Source organism: Schistocerca cancellata, chromosome 6 (assembly GCF_023864275.1).
Source record: "Schistocerca cancellata isolate TAMUIC-IGC-003103 chromosome 6, iqSchCanc2.1, whole genome shotgun sequence".
In the NCBI taxonomy this organism is placed as follows: Eukaryota; Metazoa; Arthropoda; class Insecta; order Orthoptera; family Acrididae; genus Schistocerca; species Schistocerca cancellata.
Genome location: NC_064631.1, coordinates 334,963,873 through 334,991,632, shown reverse-complemented (window position 1 = coordinate 334,991,632; position 27,760 = coordinate 334,963,873). Strand labels below are relative to the sequence as shown.

General features: G+C 39.8%; 1 protein-coding gene across 1 annotated transcript in view; it reads right to left on the bottom strand.

Moving 5' to 3' along the window:
• The window catches only part of LOC126190751 (unconventional myosin-Ie-like), a 367,405-nt gene that overhangs the window by 4,757 nt on the left and 334,888 nt on the right, over positions 1 to 27,760 (bottom strand). Inside the window, exons 22-23 of the mRNA XM_049931260.1 lie at positions 26,449 to 26,590; positions 12,293 to 12,450 (exon numbers count right to left, since the gene is read on the bottom strand). Coding sequence (XP_049787217.1) covers positions 12,293 to 12,450; positions 26,449 to 26,590 — 300 coding nt within the window. The remainder of the gene's footprint in view (positions 1 to 12,292; positions 12,451 to 26,448; positions 26,591 to 27,760) is intronic.

The following is a 27,760-nucleotide window of genomic DNA, read 5'->3' as shown; positions in this document are numbered from 1 at the left end:
GTTGTTTTAGGGAGGAGACCAGACAGCGAGGTCATCTGTCTCATCGGATTAGGGAAGGACAGGGAAGGAAGTCGGCCATGCCCTTTCAAAGGAACCATCCCGGCATTTGCCTGGAGCGATTTAGGGAAATCATGGAAAACCTAAATCAGGATGGCCGCACGCAGGATAAAGGATCAATGGAGTCTGATTATGTACTGTTGAAAACGACTTGTTAAGAAGTAACAGAATTTTCCAGTATTACATTCAGCTTGTTCTGTATATGTTGGCAATGGTATTAGAGGGTTCATCATTTCAGGTGAACATTTGTTGTGACTGACGGTGAGCCGGTACAGCTCGCTATTTAAATTTTTTTGTTTTTTTAAACCACCCACCTTCTCAATACTCAACTTGGTGTCAACATCGAGATCGGATTGGAGTCTCTGGCCATCACATATCTTTTGGGAGTTGGCTTCCCGCGCACTGGGAGGTGGACAGAAGGAGGAAGAAGAGGCTTGCTTTGAGTTAACTCAGGACTGTGTGTGAGGAGCGGCATCGGTGTTGGAGGGCAAGTCTGCTTTGTCAGTGGGCCCTGCCGAAGCTGTCGGTTGGGGACAGAACGCCGTGGGCTCAAAGATCCTAGTGTGGAGGGCCAGTGTTTTTCTGATGGTGATATCGTGTGGTCATTCAAGGGCTGAAAAGTGATTTCCTGGTTCTGCCCTTGGATTCCAATGAAGAATTACGGCAAGTTTGGTGTATGAACCAAACATAATAATTCTAAAATGGTGCACGTTGGTTGCACGTATATCAGACTTGTGAGTAGTGTAAGCTTTGCTTTGGTACTGCAGTCTCCAGTTAGAGTGCAGCTTGGGAGGTGAGCATTGATGTTGGCATTGTCATCTGTTTAGCTTCTTTAAACTAAATAACTGTTCGGACCGCAGGTGGAACCAAGTGAAGGACTGAATCATTGCTTGTCTTATTGCATAAAAAAGGGGATGGATCTGATACTAACAGCTACTACCCAATCTCACTTCTGACAGCTTTATCCAAAATTCTTGAAAAAGTAATGTATTCAAGAGTAGCATCACATATTTGTAAAAATGAAGTACTAACAGAATGTCTATTTGGTTTTCAGAAAGGCTTTTCAACAGAAAATGCTATATGTGCTTTCACTGATCAAATATTAAGAGCATTGAATAACCAAATATCACCCATTGGGATATTTTGTGATCTCCCAAAGGCTTTTGATTGTGTGAATCATGAAATTCTTCTAGATAAGCTTAAGTATTGTGATATGAGTGGGGCAGTGCACAAATGGTTTAATTCATACTTAACTGGAAAAATGCAGAAGTTGAAATTAACGGTACAGATAGTCTGCAAAAAGCAGCAGAGTCCTCTAACTGGGGAGGTATCAAGAATGGTGTCCCACAAGGTTCAGTCTTGGGTCCCTTATTGTTCTTAATATATGTTAATGACTTGCCACTCTATATTCATGAAGATGCAAAGCTAGTTGTTTTTGCTGATGATACAAGTATAGTAATCACACCCAAGAAGCAAGAATCAGCTGAGGAAATTTTCAAATAAAGTCTTTCAGAAAATTATTAAGTGGTTCTTTGCAAATGGACTCTCACTAAATTTTGAGAAAACGCATTTTATACAATACTATACACTAAATGGCATAACACCATTGATAAATAGAGACTATGAACGGTAGTCTGTTGCTAAGGCAGAATACTCAAAATTTCTGGGTGTGTGCACTGATGAGAAATTGAATTGGAAGAAACACATTAAGGATCTGCTGAAACAGCTAGGTTCAGCTACTTTTGCTATTAGGGTTATTGCAAATTTTGGTGACAAAAATATCAGTAAAGTAGCTTGCTGTGCCTATTTTCATTCACTGCTTTCATATGGCATCATATTTTGGGGCAATTCGTCATTACGAGAGAAAGTATTCATTGCACAAAAGCGTGTAATCAGAACAATAGCTGGAGCCCACCCAAGATCACCTTGCAGACGTTTATCTAAGGAACTCAGGATATTCACAGTACCTTCGCAGTACATATATTTACTTATGAAATTTGTCATTAGTAACCTATCCCAATTCAAAAATAACAGTCAGGTGCACAGCTACAACACTAGAAGAAAGGTATACACTATTCTGGAACTAAATCTCACTTTGGCACAGAAAGGGGTGAATTATGCTGCCACAAAAAAATCTTTGGTCATTTGCCAAATAGTATTAAAAGTCTGACAGATAGCCAATCAACATTTAAATGCAAATTAAAATAATTTCTGAATGACAACTCCTCATACTCAATAGATTAATTCTTAGATATGACTTAGTAACTGTAAAAAAAAATTAATTAACTATTTTGTTTAAAGAGAACTTATGTTAAAGTAACATGTGGAACATCCGTACGAAATATCATATTTATGATCTATGGAACAAGGATTAATGTATGTATGTATGTAAGGAATCTAAGTTGGCCCCAGCATGTTAAACTCTGTTATCTACATTTATAACGAGTAATTGACACTCTGGTAGTGTCTACGAGTGAATTTTGGAGGTACTGTTAAGTGTTTGTAGTAAGGGAAAAATTGACTGTGGAGCCTTTCAGTCAGACGTTTATGAATCATGTTAATTGCAGTTCACTTTTAATGGTATTTTACAGTTCTAGTTGTCGTGGCGAAATCAAGAATAGTACTTTCATAATTTAGCTTGGGATGTCATTCTGTGGTTTGGTGTGGCCCTCCCAAGAGTTTAAAGTCCCAAATATTTTCTTACTGCATTGCTGAGGTTGTCTTGCAAACAGTTGTTGATTTGTCTCTTGTCTACCCCACCGTACTGCTGTTTGGTGCGATGCGGTATAGTCGAAGTGTTCAGTAGTACCGCATCTACTCCCTCACCCGTTTCAAGATTTGTGAGTCGCATCCACATTGACGTATATTCCCAGTAAGCAATTTGTGTAAGTTGGTTGCACCCTGTTAACATTTTGTACATTGTACAAAATCTTTCCCATTCCGCATGTGATCCTGATGGAGAGCACGGTGCACAACAGCACGTGACCACGAGGAAATCAAAAGACACGTATTGTATATTTTTTAATGGATGTAATCACTAAGATTAAGAGTTGATTTCAGGTTTTTTTTGTTTATTTGAAAGGAAAGGATTACATACCTCGTTAATTATAATGTCTGAAACATAAAAGAAGGCTGTATACATGGAAGAAGCTTGGAGATACTAAAAGGTTTCAGATAGATTATGTAATGGTAAGATAGAGATTTAGGAACCAAGTTTTAAATTGTAAGGCATTTCGAGGGGCTGATGTGAACTCTGACCACAATCTATTGGTTATGAACGGTAAATTAAAACTGAAGAAACTGCAAAAAGGTGTGAATTTAAGGAGATGGGACCTGGATAAACTGAAAGAACCAGAGGTTGTACAGAGTTTCAGGGAGAACATAAAGGAACAATTGACAGGAATGCGGGAAAGAAATACAGTAGAAGAAGAATGGGCAGTTCTGAGGGATGAAATAATGAAGGCAGCAGAGGATCAAGTAGGTAAAAAGACAAGGGCTAGTAGAACTCCTTGGGTAACAGAAGAAATATTGTATTTAATTGATGAAAGAAGAAAATATAAAAATGCAGTAAATGAAGGAGGCAAAAACGAATACAAACGTCTCAAAAATGAGATTGACAGGAAGTGCAAAATGGCTAAGCAGGGATGGCTATAGGACAAATCTAACGATGTAGAGGCTTATCTCACTAGGGGTAAGATAGATACTGCTTACAGGGAAATTAAAGAGACCTTTGGAGAAAAAAGAACCACTTGTATGAATATCAAGAGCTCAGATGGAATCCCAGTTCTAAGCAAAGAAGGGAAAGCAGAAAGGTGGAAAAAGTATATAGAGGATCTATACAAGGGCGATGTACTTGAGGACAATATTATGGAAATGGAAGAGGATGTAGATGAACATGAAATGGGAGATACAATACTGCGTGAAGAGTTTGACAGAGCACTGAAAGATCTGAGTCGAAACAAGGCCCTGGGAGTAGACAACATTCCATTAGAACTACTGATGGCCTTGGGAGAGCCAGTCCTGACAAAGCTCTACCATCTGATGAGCAAGATGTATGAGACAGGCGAAATACCCTCAGACTTCAAGAAGAATATAATAATTCCAATCCCAAAGAAAGCAGGTGTTTACACATGTGAAAATTACCGAACAATCAGTTTAATAAGCCACAGCTGCAAAATACTACCACGAATTCTTTACAGACGAATGGAAAAACTAGTGGAAGCCGAGATTGGGGAAGATCAGTTTGGATTCTGTACAAATACTGGAACACGTGAGGCAATACTGACCCTACGACTTATCTTGGAAGAAAGATTAAGGAAAGGCAAACCTATGTTTCTAGCATTTGTAGACTTAGAGAAAGCATTTGACAATGTTGACTGGTATACTCTCTTTCAAATATTGAAGGTGGCAGGGGTAAAATACGGGGAGCGAAAGGCTATTTACAATTTGTACAGAAACCAGATGGCAGTTATAAGAGTCGAGGGACATGAAAGGAAAGCAGTGGTTAGGAAGGGATGAGACAGGGTTGTAGCCTTTCCCCGACGTTATTCAATCTTTATATTGAGCAAGCAGTGAAGGAAACAAAAGAAAAATTCGGAGTAGGTATTAAAATCCATGGAGAAGAAATAAAAACTTTGAGGTTTGCTGATGACATTGTAATTCTGTCAGAGACAGCAAAGGACTTGGAAGAGTAGTTGAACGGAATGGACAGTGTCTTGGAAGGAAGATATAAGATGAACATCAACAAAAGCAAAACGAGGATAATGGAATGTAGTCGAATTAAGTCAGGTGATGCTGAGGGAATTGGATTAGGTAATGAGACACTTACAATAGTAAACGAGTTTTGCTATTTGGGGATCAAGAAAACTGATGATGGTCTAAGTAGAGAGGATATAAAATGTAGACTGGCAATGGCAAGAAAAGCATTTCTGAAGAAGAGAAATTTGTTAACATCGAATATAGATGAAGTGTCAGGAAGTCATTTCTGAAAGTATTTGTATGGAGTGTAGCCATGTATGGAAGTGAAACATGGATGATAAATAGTTTGGACAAGAAGAGAATGGAAGCTTTCGAAATGTGGTGCTACAGAAGAATGCTGAAGATTAGATGGGTGGATCACATTACTAATGAGGAGGTATTGAACAGAATTGGGGAGAAGAGAAGTTTGTGGCACAACTTGACTAAAGGAAGGGATCAGTTGGTAGGACATGTTCTGAGGCATCAAGGGATCACCAATTTAGTACTGGAGGGCAGCGTGGAGGGTAAAAATCGTAGAGGGAGACCAAGAGATGAATACACTAAGCAGATTCAAAAGGATGTAGGTTGCAGTAGGTACTGGGAGATGAAGAAGCTTGCACAGGATAGAGTAGCATGGAGAGCTGCATCAAACCAGTCTCAGGACTGAAGACCACAACAACAACACATGCTTAATTATTTGTCATAATTCGTTGGGTTTAGTATGAATCACATGTAGGGAAGTTTATGGTGTAAAGTGTTTAAAGGGAAGTAAAATATTTTGTGATACAGTGCACATCGTAGTGGCTACGGCATTTGAGTGAAAGTTCACAGTAATCAGATTTTATTCCATTTAAATTGTTTCAATTAAAAATTTTGTGATCAATATTGTATTGCCTTTAGACGTCACAGGTGATATGTACAAAAATTTTGGTATTGCCATGTGGCATTAGAACCAATTATTTAACCTTGCATTATGCAATTTCTGTTTTTTTTTTTTTTTTTCCTTTGCTTGGAAAGGGATTTTGAGTTTTAAGCATTGTAAATTGATTCTGAGAGCTTTTCTTTAATATTTCAAAATAATACTTCAGGAACTTTCATTAACGAACTATATTGAGGATCTTGTTGTTCATGGTAACAAATGTTCACTAACTATTTTAAAACCAAGTTAATAAAGTTAAGGTAAAGAAAAGCTTCTATTAGAGAAATGGTGCCTGCTCGTATCCCTGACAACTTCCACATATTCAAAGCATTGGCCTTCAGGCATTGTCTGATGTTTTCCTCGGTATCTATCCTTGCTAACGCCTGTGAGGCCATGCCAAATGGTAGCAGAGCATGATTGCGATCTTTCGTAAACTGGCTAGGGGGTATTATAGGGCACCCTTTCTCTAAATTCTATTAAAGCTTTAAGTACTTGTTTCATCAGGACTTGGCTAATAATAACAAATTGTTGAGTACCCGTTCTATCAGGATTTGGCTATTATTAAAATTTTACATATTTGTTTTATTAGGATTTTTTATTCTTTTCAGGTTACAAACTGATATGGAAGCATGGCGTTGTCCAGGTCTAATGCTACTGAAGTGTGAACAGTTAGAATACAAAGAACATATGCGCAGACAGACGGGCGAGGCAGGCATGCCTGAATTACTGATACAGGTAAAGGCATCCTTGGAAAACCCGGTGGTAATTTCTCCACAACTCATCGGTGTTGTAGGAGATGCCTTGAGTTTTGCTTTTACTTCACTGTCTTCGTTGAATCAGCAGGTTGAGTTTTTTGAGAATGTTGCATCAACTGCTAAAGAGCTTGCGCTTCTTCAAGCGCAACTGGCACTTTTTTACAGATTTGAGTGAGATTCAGCTTACTAAAGAGCGAGCGTAGGAGGTGCAGCAATTTCAGGATCAGGTTTTTGCGTTGAAGGTGATGTCGAATCTACTAGATGTTGAGCAAACTACAAATGAGAGAGGGTAACACAATTCGGTTGTGCAGGGTGCACAGGAACCGATAATACAAGGGGAAAGTAGATTGTCAGTATGCGTGCATTCAAGTTTTGCTAAATGGCCTCACCCCATGGGAAGCTTGCTAAAGGGAATAAATAGACTATTAATGGAACTGATTCTGGAAATTAGTTGTTGTGGCTTTCTGTCAAGTTCGAACTTCATGCTGATACCATGAAGTTGCCCCAGGATCAGGTTGTCCAACTACTACACCCAATGAGTGATGGGACCCTCAGCCAAGTTATTGCTTAAATTTTGCAGGAAGGAAAGGGGTCGAGGGAACTACGTAAGCATGTAATTGCACATAAGGTGTCCCCTCATTTATTGCATGACTTACAACATAAGCATTATTGGTGGGTACAGGGAGACAATGTACCCTTGACTAAATTCATCGAAAGTGTGCAAATGTCCATCCTAGCTCTGGAGCTACAGGTGTCAGAAACACAGGTGGTCAAAATCATTTTGGGGGGAGTTAGACCTGAAGATAGGTTGTGGATGACATTTACCAAGAAACCTACCACCTTGGGCGAACTTAGTGTATTAGTATCAGATATTGGGAAGCTGTCATATGCTGACAGACAGTGGGTGAGCTCTCAAATTAGGCATCGACAACTGAATTGTTGTTTACTCCAGAGTGACGTGGTGTAACCAATAATTTCCAAGCCAAAAGTATGTTTTCGTTGTCGCCAGGAAGGTCACCCTGTGCGTGACTGGCCATATGCTCGGAAGAAGGAAAATAACAGTTGATGGTGAAGGAGGGTACAAATACGCAGGTTAGGATTCCCAAGCGTTTTTGCTGAATATTGGAAGTTATGGGCACCTAGTTGCCTTTTGTGTGTGCCCACCTGAATCACAAACCTGTCTGTGCTCTCCTGGATTCAGGTAGTGCCTTATCAGCAGTGGACTATCAGTGGTTTTTGGAATTTCGCACATTATGCCGCTTGGGTCCCCTGTGTAAGTCATCCTGAGTTTGTCGCTCAGTCAACGGACAAAAGTTGGAGATAGTAGGGGAGTGTGTAGTTAGTGTGGGCATAGGAAATTTTACTTGGCCGTTTCAATTCTTGGTGATCAGGAAATTGGCTGTGGATTTACTTCTGAACTGTGGTTTTATGGCTAAGGCCGGGTTAGTGTTGGATGGCCAAGAACTTGTTCTACTTTTTAAATTCCGGCCTGAGTAGTGCATTGCTTTTTGTTCACGTCGGGTGTCAGTTGTGATTTATTCCATGAGTGGTAGCACAGAGAACTATGATATGAATCATCTTGATAATCAGCACAGGGAGTCATTTTTGCAGGTTTTAGAGTGTTTTCCAGAAGTGCTGACCAACAAGTTAGGAATGTCAAGCCAAATAGAGTATAGGATTAGGGTGAAGGATGACATACCGGTTTGACAACCTCCTTATCCGTTGTGAACCCCGAAGATGAAGAGTTTGCATGGGTTAATAGAGGGCATGCTAAGGGAAGGGGTTATATGACCTTCGACCTCTCTGTATGCATCTCCCATGTTCTCGGTCCCTAAGCCTAATGAGGGAGAATTTCGGCCTGTAGTTGACTACCGCCTGGTCAACGAAAAGGAAATTTTGGAGTTGGTTCCCCTGCCAGACATCCACAATTGTTTTACGTGGTTTCCTGGGGCAAGGTACTTTACCATTTTGGGCCTCAATTAGGCGTATTACCAGATCCCACTTGCTGAAGATTCCAAGCACATAACTGCCTTCTGCACCAATTGGAATCTTTTTGAATTCAATCAGGTGCCATTTGGAGTGTGAACCGGAGCAGCGGTTTTGTTCCGGTTGTTGGACAACATGCCTGGAGACCTCAAATTTAAGTGTGTCTGTAACTACCTGGATGACATTGTGGTTTGTAGTCGTACTTTCCACAAGCACCTGGAACATTTGGAGATGGTATTGCATAGACTAAGGTGGGCTGGCCTTACTGTTGAGCCATCCAAGGTTACCTTGGCTCGTAGTCAGATTTCTTTCTTGGGGCACCTGGTCTCTGGGGAGGTGTTCGCATTGACCAAGAGTGAACTAAAGATTCGTGAAGGTTTCCTCCACCAGTTAATAAGAAGGGAGTGGCATGATTCATGGGGATGGCAAACTGTTAATATTTTGTACATTGTACAAAATCTTTCCCATGCCGCATGTGATCCTGAAGGAGAGCACGGTGCACAACGGTGCATTTTTTTTTTAATTTATTTATTTGAAAGAAAAAGATTACATACCTGGTTAATTATAACATCTATGCTTAATTATTTGTCCTAATTCATTGGGTGTAGTATGAATCAAATGTAGGGAGGTTTATGGTGTAAAGTGTTTAAAAGAAAGGAAAATATTTTGTGATACAGCGCACATAGTAGTGGCTACGGGGTATGAGTGTACGTTGACAGTAATCAGATTATATTGCATTTAAGTTGTTTCAATTAAAATTTTTGTGATCAATATTTTATTGCCTTTAGATATCACAGGTGACATCTACGAAAATTTTGGTGTTGCAATGTTACGTTACAATCTTTTATTTAACCTTGCATTATGCAATTTGTATTTTTATCCTTTGCTTGGAAAGGGATTTTGAGTTTTAAGCACTGTAAATTGATTCTGAGAATTGTTCTTTGATCTGTGGAAATAATACTTCAGAAACTTCCATTAACAAACTATATTGAGGATCTTGTTGTTCACGATAATGAATGTTCACTTACTATTTTAAAATCAAGTTAATAATGTTGTAAAATTTTGAATGTAAGAAAAAAGGCATTTATTACAGAAATGGTGTTTGCTTTCAAATATTCAAAGCATTGATCTTCAGGTGTTGTCTGGTGTTTTCCCTGGTATCTATCCCTGCTAATGCCTGCAGGGCCATGTCAGATGGTAAAATGTGTTTCTCACGGATTATGATGTTAGTAGATTCTTTAATTGCATTATAATGCACCGATGGGATTAATAACATTGTCCTCAAGTGATTTTTTTGTGTGTTACTTAATAAGGGATGTAAATGATTTACAGCATGTCGAAGATTTGCCAATGGTTACATGGGATTGTCCAACGTGAAAGGGAAATTTGTTAACATTATTTGGTAGCTCATACTGTCAGGACGTAAGGTTTCAGAAACTGTTTTCCAGCCAGGTGGAAGGTAGGTCGTAGCCCTCCTCGGTCGCAATCTAGCTTTTTCAGGAGTGGTTCGAAGTGCCTTTGATGTTCTAAGGAAATCCCTCCTTGATTTCAGGCATTGCAACTGCAGCTAATGCCCATACAGGGGGTGGATTCTCAACTTCTCCACTGTCATTCTTTCCTCAATTACAACAATTTTTCTTTGATCTGGGGTAGCGCTGTTCCTGTGAGTTGGTAAAGCCTTTCAAATGGACAGGATTTCAAGCGACCTGTTATGATTCTTTAAGTGTCACTGAGAGCCATGTCCATCTGTTTGCATTTGTTGAATTATACCAAACAGGACATGCATACTCTGCCACAGAACAGCTTATCGCCACTGCAGAAGTTCACATAGTTTCAGACTGACTACCCCTCTGCAATCTGGCTAGTTTCCATAGAAGATTGTTTCTGGTAGAAAGTTTTGACTTGCAGTCATGAACTACTTCTTGAAAGTAAGAGATCAATGAAGAGAATTCCCAGATATTTTGGAGTCTCACACTGTTACAGTCTGACACCTAACCATATGATCTTTAATTTGCAATTAGGCTCTCTGTTTCTCATATGAAAAGCACATACTTGTGTGTCTGAGATATTTGGTTTAAGTAGGTTTGTGTTGTTGTATCTGGAAAATTGTATATGAACATTTCTGAAGAATTCTTCACCAATTCGAACTCATGCAGTCAATGAAACTTGTGGTTTAAAGTGACCAGTATCTACCAGAGAGGGGAGCTGTGTAGTGCTACGACCATTTTCAGTCACAAATGAATAAGGTAGTGACACTGCAGTGGTTGTTACTGAAGGGCCACAGAAGCCAGCAAGAAAAAAAAACCTGACCCAAGCACCATTATGTTAAAGACAGTAAAACCCTAGCTGATTTCCACATAGGAGGCCTAAGCAGGGCCAGCAACTCAGTGTTGTCAATACAGTGGAATGATGGAGCAACATCCAAACTACGGCTTTTTTCTGGTGCATGTGGTTGGAAGTGGTGCTATGGCAATACAAGTAGACACCAAACGCGCATCAACATCCATCATTTCTAGCCAAAGGCATCTCAGTCTGATAGCATCAAATACGAAGGACGGGTTACATCAGGTAACCGGACAACATGGTTCTGCAAGCAGCTACCACAAGACTTGGCCTCCACCAATGATGGTTCTATTACTGGTTCTAAGTCCATCACCACAGACATAAGTGTTTCCAGGTCTGGGCTCTCTCCACACACTATCAGCCCTTGCAGCCAGCAGCTCAAGACCAGGGCACTGCAACTGCTCAGCTGTCTATACCTGAGTAGTGCACTGATACTGTACACCTATTCTAACAAGGATGGACACCACTGCTGAGGGCTGACTTCTGCTACAAGAATCATGGCAGGAAACGGGTGTCTACCAGCATGTTTCACCTTAAACTGCAGCCATACAGAGACAGTACTCATACTGCCATGAACTTCCATGCATCAGCTTTCCTGCCCAGCTGCTTGTTTCAAGTTGGCCACTAGCCACCTGTTGCATCAGTCCCACTGTGTTTACTACTGTTAGCATATGCCCGAGGGAGAGGGGCTGCAAAGTGTTGCTATGAGTGTTGTAGCTTGTTTGCTCAAAAATCATATGACTAATAATGATGTTTCCTTGGCCAAACATTGTCATAATTCTGACAACAACCCACTGCTTCTCAATCCTGCTACCAGAGAGGTCATATCCCCAGACCTCTAAAGCCTTTTTGCCTTACACAGGAAGTTTTACAACAGGATTACTCAGATTCTCTGGAAACATGGTGTGGAATATATTTTTTGACTACCGTGTAAGAGGGGACCTTTACAATCTGTAAAGGGCAATCCTTATTTAAGGTGGCAGACTGCCACTTTTCATGTTGTTGTGACATGGCATACAGAGTTCAAACCATCAAGGATGTGGAGAACTATGTATTGACTAAAAGTGTCACACACTCTTACAACAGCCTACCAATTTGCTATTGCAGAACACTGCCTTGGTTTCCATCATCCTATGAGGTCACTGGTCCCTAAGCTGACACAATACTTAATCTAACTTAAACTAACTCATGCTATGCACAACACACATACCCATGCTCGAGGGAGGACTCGAACCTCCGACGGGAAGGGGGGGAATTACCAAGTGACCTTATAAATAGAGACAAGGGATTCTGCTTAAATTTTGCACTCTCCCCTCATCAGACAACAAAGGGACAGAGTTAATGCCACTTGCGTACGTACACACACACACACACACACACACACACACACACACACACACACACACACACACACACACACACACACACAATAGCTCTCCCTCTAGCTACACAAAATAACAATCATTCAAACCTTGTAAAAAACTAAATCACTTACATTCTTTAATTACTTCAATGATGTCACCTTCCTGGAATGACAACTCATCTAAATCCTGCGCTGAATAATCATACATTGCTTTTACTTGCTTCTTGGGTTTGGCTGGTGGTTTTGGTTTCCCCCCACCAGGGACAGGCTTGACAGATGCTCTCTTCTGGCTACAAGAAATGACAAACAGTTTTCCAGTGTCAGATTTCTTGAAACAATACATCTGCATTGTTTTGAGATCATCCTCATTAACTACATAACTTTCATATGACAAGTTCTTTATTAATAAATTCTGCATTGAATGCTATATCACATTTGCAACTAAATATATATTACACATGTAACTAAACAGGCAAGTAGAAATAAATCAACACAAACTATTCAAAATCAGATTGTACTCAAAAGTAACTTCTTTTCCAGAGTGATAGATTTTATGAATGAAAAATAAGTTAACTGTAAGTGGAAACAACATACAAGTTTAAAAAAGAAAGTGAAGGGTGGCAACAGATCTTGAAATCATGAAAGGCTGCTGCAGCTGCACACCTATAACCATGAAGACTGCTCTGGATATTTATGATAAAAAATTAAGGAAAGAGGGATATGCAGGAACATTTTCGGAAGGCTGGTAGGGTCGTTGCTCAGGCCCTCTAGCCAAGGCAGATATGGCAAGATACAATTAAATATAAATTAACAATGGATAAGGAACAAGTCTTTAGCAAAAAAGTACTGCACTACAGTCCAATTAAAATTACTTAACAGTTGACAGTTCATGCATTGGAGCTGGTTTCCTGTAACCAGAGCACTCACCATCACATCCGAACCATCTGCCATTGCCAAACTGACACAACAATTAGTCAGTTCACTTCCAGTTCCTTATTCGCATCCCAAATCATGGGTCTGCCAGTTTTATTTTAGATTTCATCACATATGATAACCACACGCACACACGCGCACACACACACACACCTCCATGTGCACACAACAATGTTAATGGAATACACGTGTTCATACATAGCACTAACCAAACTCTACTGGATACTTATGCAATTCAGTGTCACATATACAGTTATCATAACCAAAGAGGCTGGCTTTCATCAGATAAGCTTCGTGTAACATTGCATGAAGCCAATTCATCATTGTGACTGGATCACCAAAGTTATTACTACATAGCCCAGAACTGTGGCCTAGTGCAATGGTCAATCTATAAGATTGATGTGTGGAATGTCATAGGTTCAAAACTCATCAAATGTAGTGATTCTTTTTTCTTTTCTAAATGTAATCAAAAGAGTTTGATAATTGTTTTCATTCAATTAATTGGTTTAAACAGATTTTTCTTTATTTCTAATACTTTTCCATGTCATTTTCGTCATCATATTGACTTCTTTATTTGCTCTTATTTTTCTTCCTATCATTCTTTTTTCATTCAGAATCTGTTTGTGTCCCTTATAATCCACATCCAAGAGCAGCCAAAGAGGACTGCTCATTGATTGGTAACATGGCAGCTCATGTAGCCAGTTTAAGGATAGTTTCAGGCAACCACGAAAGCAAGAAATTACAGTTAGCTTTCAGTGCTGAAACTGAATTTTTTCTGTCTTGAGTATGCTCTTAAAGGTTAGCTTTAATCGCCAAAAACAAAGCGATCATGATTTTAGTTCTGCTGCTGTTTGTTGAGCACAGTTTTGTTGGATACATCACACATCACGAGGTTCTGGTTAGCTTACAACAAGAGTAATGGAGGGCTACAAAATGCATCATCTGCTGCAGTTTGGTCATCGATCACTTAAAATCAGTGGTCAACAAAGTATCTCACACTTCTGACATACCTCACTGCTGCCACTTCCAACAACGCTCCGCAATTACAATTTAACAGCATTTGTGCAATGATCCTCTATGTTTGTGTGTCACCTAAAACTGAATAGTAGCTGGCTACTAATGTGGCAACACTGTAGCAGCAAGTGACAGATGTCAACTACCATGAAAATTTAATTCGTCTATTATGATAAATATGTTGGGATATGTTCATAGAAACACTTTGACAGCAGCTTCTTGATATGGTATGGATATCACAAGACATTGAAAGTGTTACAAGAGCAGTAGTGATTCGAGACCACACAACAGTCATCCAAAGTATTCCCATTTCATCCTGCACCACATCTGGAAAAACTTTCCCACATTTCACAGCCACCAAAGATCGATTGACAGTGATGGATGCTGCGAACAGCTGCTGATGGTAAATTGAAACCTCCTTCAGTCTATCACTCAAAAAATCCAAGAACTTTAAAGCATACATCTAAAGCTGGGTTGCTATGATTTGGAAGTCCAATGCTGGAGCTTGGATGACAGCTTTTCTCTTTGAGGACTAGCTTGGTCATAACTTCATATCTGAAACTGAACATTATTACAAATTACAACAAATCCTGTTTCAAGTCATGCTACTGATCGGCAATGCACCAGGACATCCTCCTGTTACTTTAATTAATTTTGACACATGTGAAAGTTGTATTTTATCACTGAATACATCTAGATTGCTTCAACTGATGGACCAGGGAGTTATTAGAACCTTTAAAGCTAACTGCACGAGACAACCATTTGCACATCTTCATGAAGCTATGAGAAAAAAAAGCTCTCTGTTAAAGACTTCTGGAAGAAATTCACTGTTTTAGATGTCATGAGAATTATTGGACAATCTTGGAAACAAATTTTACAAAAAAAATTTTAAATGGAATCTGGAAAAAAAACTATGTCTTTTTTTTCCACAGCTGAAACCTAGAAGGTATTAGCACCAGATACTGATCAAATTGATAATATGAATGAAGAAGTTGTTGATCTTGCCAGACAATTAAATATAGAGGAGAATGGGGATGATGTTCAAGAACTGATGGATTCACACCATCAGAAGCTGCCAGTTATCGCTCAGTCCCATCTATTGCCTGAAGTCCAGTGTATTACTGTATAAGTAGTGTGTTTTCTTTGGAAGTGCTTACTAATTTCTTATGAACACTACAGTAACATATACACGGGTGGAAAAAAATCACGACACCAAGAAGGAAATGGGAGACAAAAATTGGAAGTCATGTTTCTACATCTCAAAGACAATTCTTATTCAGCTTTCACACCAGATGCGTAAGAGTGGTGTGAGAATGCACATCAGGTTCGCTTTAAATACATGCTGTAACAATCATGAGCATTAGTTATCTTTGAGATTGGACGTGGTGACCTGATGTTAGTCAAGAATGCCTTTAAGGCAACAAAGATGCCACTATCAACACTTCACTGAGTTTGAATGAGGTCATGTAACAGGGCTACTAGAAGCTGTATGTTTTTTCTGCAATAATGCAGAAAGACTTGGCAAAGAATGTAGCTACTGTACACGACTGCCAGCAGCAATGGTCACAAGAATGTATGTTCACAAGAAGACTGGGCTCCAAGTGGCCACATGGCACTACCTAGAGGGTCGACTGTATTTTTTGGCATATGGCTGTGCCTCATCGTACTGCATCTGCAGTAGCAATTTAACCAGCAGTTGGCATCACAGTGATGCAACAAATTAATACAAATTGGTTACTTCAAGGACAGCTTTGAGCCAGGTGCCCCATAGTGTGCATTCCACTGACCCCAACCGCCATTATTTGCAACTTCAGTGTTTCCAAATGAGAGCTCATTGGAGGGCAGGGTGGAGGTCTGTTGTGTTTCCTGATGAAAGCTCACTCACTTGACAATGATGGCCACATGTGTTGGTTAGGAGGAGGCCAGTTGAGGACCTGCATCCAATCTGTCTATGCGCTAGATACACTGGATCTACACCTGGTCTGGGTTGCGATTTCGTATGACGGCTGGAGCACTCATTATTATCCTGTATGCCCTAACAGCAAAACTGTATGTCTGTAGGGCGATTCAATCTGTCATGCTGCCATTCATGTACAGAATTTCTGAGGGTGTTTTCTAACTGAGTAATGCTTGTCCACATACCATAGCTGTAACCCAACATGCTCTACAGACTGTTGACATGTTACCTTGGCCAGCTCAATTACCAGATCTGTCTTCATTAGAGCACATTGTATTGGATGATAGCTCCAGCATCATCCACAAACCGCACTGACTAACCATGTGCAACAGGCATAGAACTCCATCCCACAAAGTGACATCTGGCACCTGTACAGTCACAATGCATGCAGGTTTGCATGCTAGCTTTCAACATTCTGACAGTTACACCGGGTATTAATGTACCAGCATATCACATCTGCAATGGCTTATCTCACACTTACATTAACCTATGATCCTGCAATGATAATCATTTACGAAAGTTACCTCGACAAATGTACTCCTGAAATTTCAATATCCTACAATAATTATCTACTGGTGTTGCAATTTTCCCTGTCAGTATATTTCCTTCCCAAAATCCTTGGTCACTACTTACGACTGTCATGCATAATAACACAACATACATGCATTTTTATAAAACTGCAAATAGTTCTCTTTAAAGCAATACAACATTCACACTGTATGATTCACACACCCTTTCCTCCCATATTAATGAATGATGATATTATTTGATTTAATTACACAAATGATAATTTTTTGAGGTATATGAGTAACATGTATTCCAATGGAAACAGAAAAGATAATTTTTCGATGTATATGAGTTACATGTATTCCAATGGAAACAGAAAACAAACTTATTAAAAAGGAGCTTATATCTGCAGTAATCTAATACAACCTACAGTTCACAGATATTTGTCTGTGGGTCTACCTAAGAGACTACAAGCTTTAAAGTAGTTTCAATTACCCTCTGATGTTCGTCAATTATGGTTAATTTGCTGAACACTCAAGTTATGTCATTCTGTTCCTGTTTTGGTCATCCTGTTACCATCTTTCTGAAACATTACTTTTTTATCTTTCTTTTGGAAAATATAACCATCTGCAGCAGTTACAATAGTGTTCATTGACTACCTCTCTCTCTTTCTTATAAGCATAGCCTATGAGAGGTCACTGACTTGTTATAATCTTTCCTGTACTGTGGTTTTTGTGGCTTGGAATAGGATGCTGAATATTGTTTTCACAAAAATTGAACAATGGACATAGTAGAACACCTGTCTCATTGAGCAGGTTGGAATATGACAGCAGCCGTACTACTGCATGTATTATTGTAGTGGTCGTCAGTCCAAAGACTGCTCTGGTGCTGTTCTCCTCACTAATCTTGTCCTCTTCAAGCGTCTTCATCTCCAGGTAACTATTTCAACGTACATCCACTTCAACTTACTTACTGTATTCATGCCTAGCCCTCCATCAACAACTTTAAACCACACACTTCCCTCCATTACCAAACTGATGAATCTTTGATTTCTCAAGGAAATGTCCTATCAGCAGATTCCTTTTAGTTGAGTTGTGCCATCAATTTCATTTTCTCCAATATGATGCAGTACCTCTTCACCAGTTATTCAATCTAGCGTTCTTCTACAGCACAACATTTCAAAAGCTTCTTTTCTCTTCTTGTCTAAACTGCTTATCATCTACACTTTGCTTCTGTACAAGACTACACTCCCAACAAACACCCATCAAGAAAGACTTCATTCGAGTCCGAGCTACCAGAGTTGGCAGTCATGCATACATGAAGTGTGCTTGCTTATGTAAATGAACATTGCGCACGCACGCACGCACGCGTGTGTGTCCTTTTCCGTACATTGTTGATATTCCAACTGAAGTTTCCATTGTTTGATTTAACATTTAAATTTATATTTGATGTTAACAAATTTCTCTTTTTCAGAAGTGCTTTTCTTGCTATCACCAGTCTGCATTTTATATACTTCCTACTTCGGCCATTATCAGTGATTCTGGTGGCCAAATTGCAAAACTCATCTACCACGTTTAGTGTCTTATTTCCTAACTTACTTCATTCCACATCATCTGGTCAATATAACTACATTCCATTACCACTGTTTTACTTTTGTTGATGCTCAGCTTACATCATCTTTTCAAGACACTACCCATTCTGTTCAACTCATCTTACTAGTTTTATGTCATCTCTGACAAAATTACATTGTCATCGGCAAACTTCAAAGTTTTTATTTCCTCTCCCTGAAATTTAATTTATTTCCCAAATTTCACCACTGATTACAATTTTTACTACAAGCCATGGAATCCAGAGGAAGCTAGCCTACAGGCTGTGATGAAGGTGATGATTTAATTATGTGGGTAACACATGTATTATTTCTAATTCTGACAAAAAATTGTGTGTGTGTGTATATATATATATATATATATATATATATATATATATATATATATATATAAATAGAGGGAAACATTCCACGTGGGAAAAATATATTTAAAAAGAAAGATGATGAGACTTACCAAACAAAAGCGCTGGCAGGTCGATAGACACACAAACAAACACAAACATACACACAGAAATCTAGCTTTCGCAACCAACGGTTGCCTCGTCAGGAAAGAGGGAAGGAGAAGGAAAGACAAAAGGATATGGGTTTTAAGGGAGAGGGTAAGGAGTCATTCCAATCCCGGGAGCGGAAAGACTTACCTTAGGGGGAAAAAAGGACAGAGAGAGAGAGGGGGGGGGGGGGGGGGGGGGGGACATTCCACGTGGAAAAAATATATCTAAAAAGAAAGATGATGAGACTTGCCAAACAAAAGTGCTGGAAGGTCGATAGACACACAAACAAACACAAACATACACACAGAAATCTAGCTTTCGCAACCAACGGTTGCCTCGTCAGGAAAGAGGGAAGGAGAAGGAAAGACAAAAGGATATGGGTTTTAAGGGAGAGGGTAAGGAGTCATTCCAATCCCGGGAGCGGAAAGACTTACCTTAGGGGGAAAAAAGGACAGAGAGAGAGAGGGGGGGGGGGGGGGGGGACATTCCACGTGGAAAAAATATATCTAAAAAGAAAGATGATGAGACTTGCCAAACAAAAGTGCTGGAAGGTCGATAGACACACAAACAAACACAAACAAACACGCAAAATTCTAGCTTTCGCAACCAACGGCTGCTTCGTCAGGAAAGAGGGAAGGAGAGGGAAAGACGAAAGGATGTGGGTTTTAAGGGAGAGGGTAAGGAGTCATTCCAATCCCGGGAGCAGAAAGACTTACCTTAGGGGGAAAAATGGACAGGTATACACTCACGCACTCAGTTATTGGGATCATTCTGTTGCTATGATTTTGTACGTGAGATCCAAAATTATTGCACTTAAGTGGATCATTCTTCTTAAATACAGGGTATATAACTGTGGTTTTTCTGGTCTGCAGGCATGGTTTCTGTCTTCCAAAGTGCATCTATTAAAGAATGTAGTTCTAATTCCAGTTGTGGTCCTCTCCATGTATATCTGGTCTTCATCATATTCAATGTTATTCTTTAATTTCTTTATTGCTTGCTGTTTTTCGTTTACTGATGGGGTCGTGACTTGTACATCAACTGTATCATGTTCCTCAAATTAAAAGTAAGGTGGCAAGGAATGGGGTCACTGAAAATACGGGATGGGACAATAATGCAGAGATATTCCAATCAGTACCATGAATTTGGGACAAGATTCTACATTCATAAATCAATAAATGACTTAATAAAGAAATACAAACAGTCAATAATCCAATTCATACCCCACAATCCAGACTCAGTGGCTATAAATTACATCTTTAGGTGCACACAGGAGATAAGAATGATGATATGAAAGAAAAATTGTACAGTCAAATGGAACACACATACAACTCATTATAGACATAATGTAAAAGTAATGTTAGGAGATTTTAACTCCAAAATAGGAAAGGAGGAAATTCACAAACCAACCATTGGCAATTCCACGTTACACAAGGGAAGTTCAAATAATTGAGTACAATTTATATACTTTGCAATGACAAATGGTCTCACACTAAGCAGTGCAAAATTTCAACACAAACACATTCATTCGGGGCATGGATATCGCCAGATGAAGAATTAGTGAATCAAATTAATCATGTAGGTATTTAATAAAGATTCCAAAACAGTATTAAAAGCATTAGAACATTTAAGGCCAACTGCGCAAACATCCCTGACTGGAGATGAAATTTGACATTAGATCAGAAAGTGAATTATTGTATAACGCTACACTGGATCACCAAACCAGGTTCAGATTTGATTTTAGGTAGCACATAACATGCTTGGCAACGCTGCTAAAACTGGCTATTGACACAATTATTGCACTTAGACCGCAGGTATTTATCGTAAATACGCAGTATTTATTATCGAAGGTGTTGTGGTATAACTGTGGGAACAAGTAAACAAGAAAAGGGATGATTATCAAACTTTTCTCAATCCAAGAAAGATTTGCTGCTGGAAACTATGTTGGGCCAGTACAACGATGTAACTGAGTGCAGAAAAAAAGAAAAATACAATGTGACCAACAAGGTAGAGGCATGGAGAGAATAAGCTATGTCTGCTTTAAACAGATCACCAAACACTATTTGAAAGGTTCCTGTGGCGTAAAATATTAAAGTTAATAGCAACATGCACATTGCAGTCAGTGATTTGATTCTTTCGACTGGTTTCATCAGGTAGTCTCTGAGCCTTAGTTCCCAATGCTCTACAGTACTTTTCTCGAAACGAAACATCAGCTTAAATGATATGTTATTTAATTCCAAGAGTGGGTTCTCCCTTTCACGGAACATGCGAGGAGCTCGTTGGATCTCATCATCATCAACCCCTGTGGAAACATCTGAATGCGCAGTTGTTTGTGAGGTAAATGTAAGGAAACAATGTAATTCACATCACATATGGTTATTGCACACAGAATTTTGCCCAACAGTGATTCAGAACACTCGTAAATGGTATGGTTTCAATTGTATGGAATGGCATGGTAATGCTGCTATAATTATCTTTAATGTAATGTAGAGAAAGTAATAACATACAGAAAAAAAATTTATGGAATTGACATGGGTTCATGTGGTCTTCTGCACTGCAGTCCACAACGCAACCTCCGAGCCACCAAACTGAATGAAACAAAGTTATGTAGTTTGTATATTTCAACATAACAGCTTGTTCTCTTTATGAATACAAGTGAAATTGCTGTAGCAGTTTAAGGATGTGTTCGGTAGTCAACAATTTAATACAAATTGCATAGTTACTGCTCCCCAAGCGGAAAGAGAATATATATAAGTGATGTTGAATCATTATTGGCTGCTGCCAAAATTCCCATACTTAACCGTTCACTGCAAATACTTCAAATTTTCCTATCTTACACTACTGCTAAGGTCTATAAAATGCCTTTGAACTAATTACATAAATTACTAGTCATCTCCCAAGAGCTGTTATGAGGTTGATCATTAAGTACACATGGTGGCTGGTAATATCCTTAACATAACCTTCCAGATCAAAACAAGTATTTTGAGTATTAGTGGTGTGGGAATGGTGTAGTCACATATTTGCTTGCCGTTTTTTGTGTTAATAACAATTTTTATTATTATTTCAATTGGTATCTGCAAAAAACAAAAGTTATGAATCATAGTGTGACTACACTATCAACTGATGATCAGAGCAGAACTTAACTTAACTTTGAACCGCAAATTTTCGCCAGTCAAATGATACATATAAGATTAATGTTTATACAACGCAGATTTCCAGGTTAAGTTTGATCTAAGGTCATTTTCTGTCTAAACCTAAGGTTAAATGTTTTACACAATCGGTCCTTGGGGCACAGATTGTGACACAGACCATATGTTAATCATATTAAAAATGAAAATAAAACTCAAAAGGAAACTAAACGGAAATAAATTGGAAATTACTGATCATAATATAGGAAACATGGTGGAAAAAATACAAAAGAAAACTTTACAAAAGAAATGGAAAACTAACAAAAACTAGACTGACTAATATGGAACAAGAAGATGTCAAATGCAGATGGAGACATCTGAAGAACATTATTTGAGAAGTAATTTCTGAAGATATACTAAGAAGAATAGAATATAACAAAATTTGGTTTAACATAAAGTGCACAGAAAAAGTGCTGGAGAGAAGAAATGTGAGGAAAGTATGGATTCAAGAAAGGATCTGTACGACACTGAAAGTAGGATGCTACAAAATCTGCCAGGAAACACAATGAGCCCTAAGATATGAGAAACAGGAATATAACAATACATTTAGAGAAACAGAGGATGATTCAAGTATTACACAACAAGGGTGATAGAGGTTGACTAGGACAAGGTAAAGCAAATGAGGGAGAAGTTGTTGAGGTCCTGGAGAAATGTGGATAGAGTGTCCTTACCTTCGATCCAGAGAGCAAAGATGTCATCAACGAAGCTGAACCAGGGAAGGGGTTTAGGATTCTGGATTTTTAGGAAAGATTCCTCTAGATGGTCCATGAATAGGTTGGCACAGAATGGTGCCATAGGGTGCCCATAGCCGTACCCTGGATATGGATCCTAGATGTTGACCTCCACCTCACAGATGGCTACATCAGTACATCTGTCTATATTAAACCTACTAGCCACCAGCAATATCTCCACTTCCATACCAAGAAGTTCCTTCCATACAGCCTAGCCACCCGTGGTCGTCACATCTGCAGTGACGAGCAGTCCCTCTCGAAATATGCCGAGGGTCTCACTGAAGCCTTCACTGACTGTAATTATCCTCCCAACCTTGTACGAAAACAGATCTCCTGTGCCTTATCCTTCCAGTCTCCCACCACCTTCCAAAGTCCCACCGTCCGGCCACAGAGGACCATTCCCCTCATAACTCAGTACCATCCAGGACTGGAGCAACTGAATTACATTCTCTGTCAGGTTTATAATTACCTCTCATCATGCCCTCAAATGAAAAATGTCCTGCCCACCATTCTTCCCAACCTCCCCACAATGGTATTCTGCCATCCACCGAACCTACACAATATACTCGTCCTTACAAAACTTCTGCTCCAAATCCCTTACCTCATGGCTCATACCCCTGTAACAGACCTAGGTGCAAGACCTGTCGCATACATCTTCCCACCACCAACTACTCCGAAATTAAAATTATAATAAAACCTTCAGCTGCTGACGGGTGTTGATATATATCAACGGGGACAGGTGAAAATGTGTGCCCGACCAGGACTCGAACCCGGGATCTCCTGCTTACATGGCAGACGCTCTATTCATCTGAGCCACCGAGGGCACAGAGGATAGCGTGACTGCAGGGACTCTCTCCCGCATGCCTCCCGTGAGACCCACATTCTCACCTTGTATGTCCATACACTACATTTGTAGTGTGCCACCCCAATACACTCATTACTCGTGGAAGACATTCTTACCAAGTCCCGTACGAGTTTGGGGAATATGTGTGCACCCACACAGAAGGAGGTGGTCATGGTTGGTGTTGCCAGAACTATATACTTATATGGATATGGTGTCTGTTCTTTCAGACATGTCCAAACGAACAGACACCATATCCAAATAACCACATACTCCAGTCTGATCTATCCCATCAAAGGCAGGGCTACCTATGAAACCAGTCATGTGGTCTACAAGCTAGGCTGCAATCACTGTGCTGCATCCTATGTATGCATGACAGCCAACAAACTATCTGTCTGAATGAATGGGCACTGACAAATTGTGGCCAAGAAACAAGTGGACCATCCTGTTGCTGAACACGCTGCCAAATATGATATCCATTTCAATGACTGCTTCACAGCCTGGGACATATGGATCCTTCCCACTAACACCAGTTTTTCTGAATTGCGCAGGTGGGAACTTTCCCTGCAATACATCCTATGTTCCCATAACCCTCCTGGCCTCAATCTTCATTAGTCACTGTCCTCACCCATCCAGCCTCTTGCCTGTTCCCATCCCAGCAGCACGACACAGCTGTCATTCCACCATCACACCCAGTCTTTTTATTTCTCTCCTTTTTTGCTACTTCCTCCCCTTCCCCTCCCCAACTATTGCCTGCCCTCTGTCTAACCTGCAGCACTTCACTGTCCACCACCCCCATTATACTATCCCTCCCCCTCCCCGCCCCAGCCTCCTCCTTACCCCCACTCAGTCACCACTCCCAATATGCACTGGTGCTGCTGCTTGCAGTTGGGCTTCAGTTGCCTGAGATTGTGTGTGTGTGTGTGTGTGTGTGTGTGTCATCTATTGTTGACGAAGGCCTTAATGGCCGAAAGCTTTAACTGTAAGAGTCTTTTTGTTGTGCCTATCTGCGGCTCAGTATCTCCACTATATGGTGAGTAGCAACTTCCCTTTTCATAATATTGTTAAAATTCATCCTGGATTTTCCATAGTTTGATTTATAATGTGTAGTAATAGATACCAACGACAGTGATTAAATGAAAGTTAGGATGACACTAAACGCAAAGGTGAAATGAATTCTCAGTAATGTTTCTTAGAGAATGCCATGAAACACAACATGAAGATTGAAGGCAAAAAAATCATTACCTCCTCCCAAATGTGGTTTCCCAGGTGTGGTGCATCTGCATCTACACAGCACTTTCTTAGGTTTCCTCTTAGTCTTTTACCTAAAACCTCTCCATCAGGATACTTGGTTGTTGTTTTACGTTCTTATTAAATAATGACCTCATTACAGTTTATGTTTCCCTAGAACATCTGTAATGGGCAATTCTATGTCGCCTTCACTCCCAGCAGTTCAGATTTTCATCTGGTCTTCTGTTTTATAATTATGATGAATTTCATTTCTGTAATTTCATTTATTCATTCACTCACTCACTCATACACAAGCCATGATGATGAAGAGCCTTCAGGAATGTGACAGCAGTCAAGTTATAGATTGACAGAGGCATAAGCAGTCACTGCAGACTACACCTGTAAAGTATGCCAGATAGTGGTAACAAATGAATCCTCATTCCTAAGGTAATTACTAAAAACACACACACACACACACACACACACACACACACACACACACACACACACACACACACACACACCATGGCTACATTATGCTGGAAATGCTGGTGGGTGGAATTGGAGAGGGGAGAAAAGAGGCAGGCACGGGAGGAAGAGTTTGGGAAGGATTGCTGATGACTGGGCAGAAAGTGCAACATGCGCATGGGATATAAATGTGGCACCAGTCAGCTAACTCTGGTAGCAGGCAAGGAACATTGTGTGCAGTACACAATAATGTGGAGTAGTGAACTGGGAGTGAGAGACAGAACAGAGGAATAGGAAGACTCCAGAAAGGATGGTGAGAGTGCAGGATGAAAGAAGTTAAGAGTCCTGGCATAGGAGGGAAGGTGGTTATTAGGCAGGGGTAAATGGAGATTGAGTATTATGGGGTAGAAGGATGTAATGCAGGGATAACTTCAACCTATGCAATACAGAAAATCTGCTCACATGGAATGGATCCAGATGGCACATATTAAGAAGTAGCTACTGAAATTGAGCATGTTGTGCTCAGTAGCACGTTGCACCAATGGATCGTCAACTTCGTTCTTGGCCACAGTTTTTTGGTGGCCATTCATTTGGGTGCCCACATAAAATGCTGTGCAGAAATTATAGCACAGCTGGTATATGATATGACTGCCTTTACAGGCAATCCACTTCTGATAGGATAGGATAAGTTTGTGATGGGACTGGATTAGGATATGCTGGGTGAGTGTAATGGTCAAGTCTCACATGTGAATCTCCCACATGTATATGACCCATGTAGCAGGACCTGGGAGTAAGTGTGGCATAAGAATGGGCTTGGATATTGTATACATTGAGTTGTGACACAATACCACTTTGGGAAGTATGAGAAGGGATGCAAGTACAATGTTCCTCATTTTCAGGCTTGGTGGTACATAGTTGAAGCCCCGGTGACACCAATGATTAAGTTGTTCCAGTCCAAGGTGATACTAACTGTTGATGGAGGTACACCTCTGCGTCTGGTTCCTGGAGGTGGTCAGAAGATTAGGTGCATACATGGATATGGTATGGGAAATCTTGGAGTGTACTAGGTTTAGGGGTGATGTCTGTCTTTGAAGGCCTTAGCAAGACTTCCACCATACTGGGTAAGGCACTGCTTGTCTCTGAATTTGTGCCATTTATGGGTAAACATAACTGTTATGGACTCAGCATTTGGTGGTTTGTAACCTATCCATAACATGGCACTCTGAACCATCATCCCTCTGTCAGTGCTGTATGCACAATGTATAATTAATTTGTAAAATAAAATGTAATAAAATAAAAGCACAGGGTGAAATTGATGAACTTACCCAGCAACTCCAGCTTCTGGTGTTCTCATGAAACTAGCATTTTCATTTGGTACAGGACTTTTCACCTCTTGTTTCAGTTGACCAGCACCTGGGAACACCCTCACTCCACCTGCCTGATTAGTTTTTGCAGCAGTTGTTTTACCTACATGGAAAGATAAATGAATTATTGATAATGTAACTGTTAAAATTCTCTGACTCCTAAAATGAAAAACTAAACTTAATCTGATGAAAAAACAGATGCAATATTTAATGCAGAACCCATCATTAGGCACACAATTATTTGCTAACACCAATACTGTTAGTTGTCCAATGTCGTTTAGTCCAGTACAAGTAGTCAACTGACTTGAGTAAAAACCCTAAGAGAATTTTATCGTATCTAAAATCAGTAAGGAGGTCAAAATCATCTATTCATTCTCTCAGCAACCATACTGGCACCGAAATGGAAGATAACAGAGAGAAGGCCGAAATACTGAATTCGGTCTTCTGAAGTTGTTTCACTGCAGAAGATCGTAACACTGTTCCTCCTTTTAATCGTTGTACAAACATCGAAATGGCAGATATTGAGATAGCTGATTGTGAAATTTAAAAGCACCTACAATCACTTAGTAGTGGAAAGGTATCAGGACCAGATGAGATTCCTATAAGATTCTATGAAGATTGTGCAAAAGAACTTGCTCCCCTTACAGCAGCAATTTAAGCATATTGTGAGCAACAAAAGGCACCCAATGACTGGAAAAGGCCATAAGACAGATCCACACAATTATAAACCTATATCATTGACAACAGTCTGTTGTAGAATTATGGAACATATTTTACGCTAAAGAATTATTACGTTTTTGGAAAATGAACATCTCCTCTATAAAAATCAACATAGATTCTGTAAACTGAGATCCTGAAAAGCTCAGCTCACTCTGTTGCTCCATGAGACCCTCAGTGCAGAGAGGACAATGGTGCTGAGGTTGATGTCGTGTTCCTGGATTTCAGTACGGCATTTGACACCATCCCACAATGGCGTTTAATGAAAAAAATGCAAGCTTACAGAGTATCGGAGCAGACTTGCGATTGGATTCAAAACTTTCTTGCAGATAGAACTAAACATGTTGCTCTTAAAGGAACAAAATCAACAGATGTAAAGGTAATATCTGGAATACCACAGTGAAGTGTGATAGGACTGTTGCTGTTTACAATACATATAAATTATCTAGCAGAAAGCATCAGATGCTCTTTAAGACTATTCGCAGATGATGCAGTTGTTTATACAAAAGTAGCAATGCCAGAAGATGATAAGAATTTGCAGAACAATGAGCAGAGA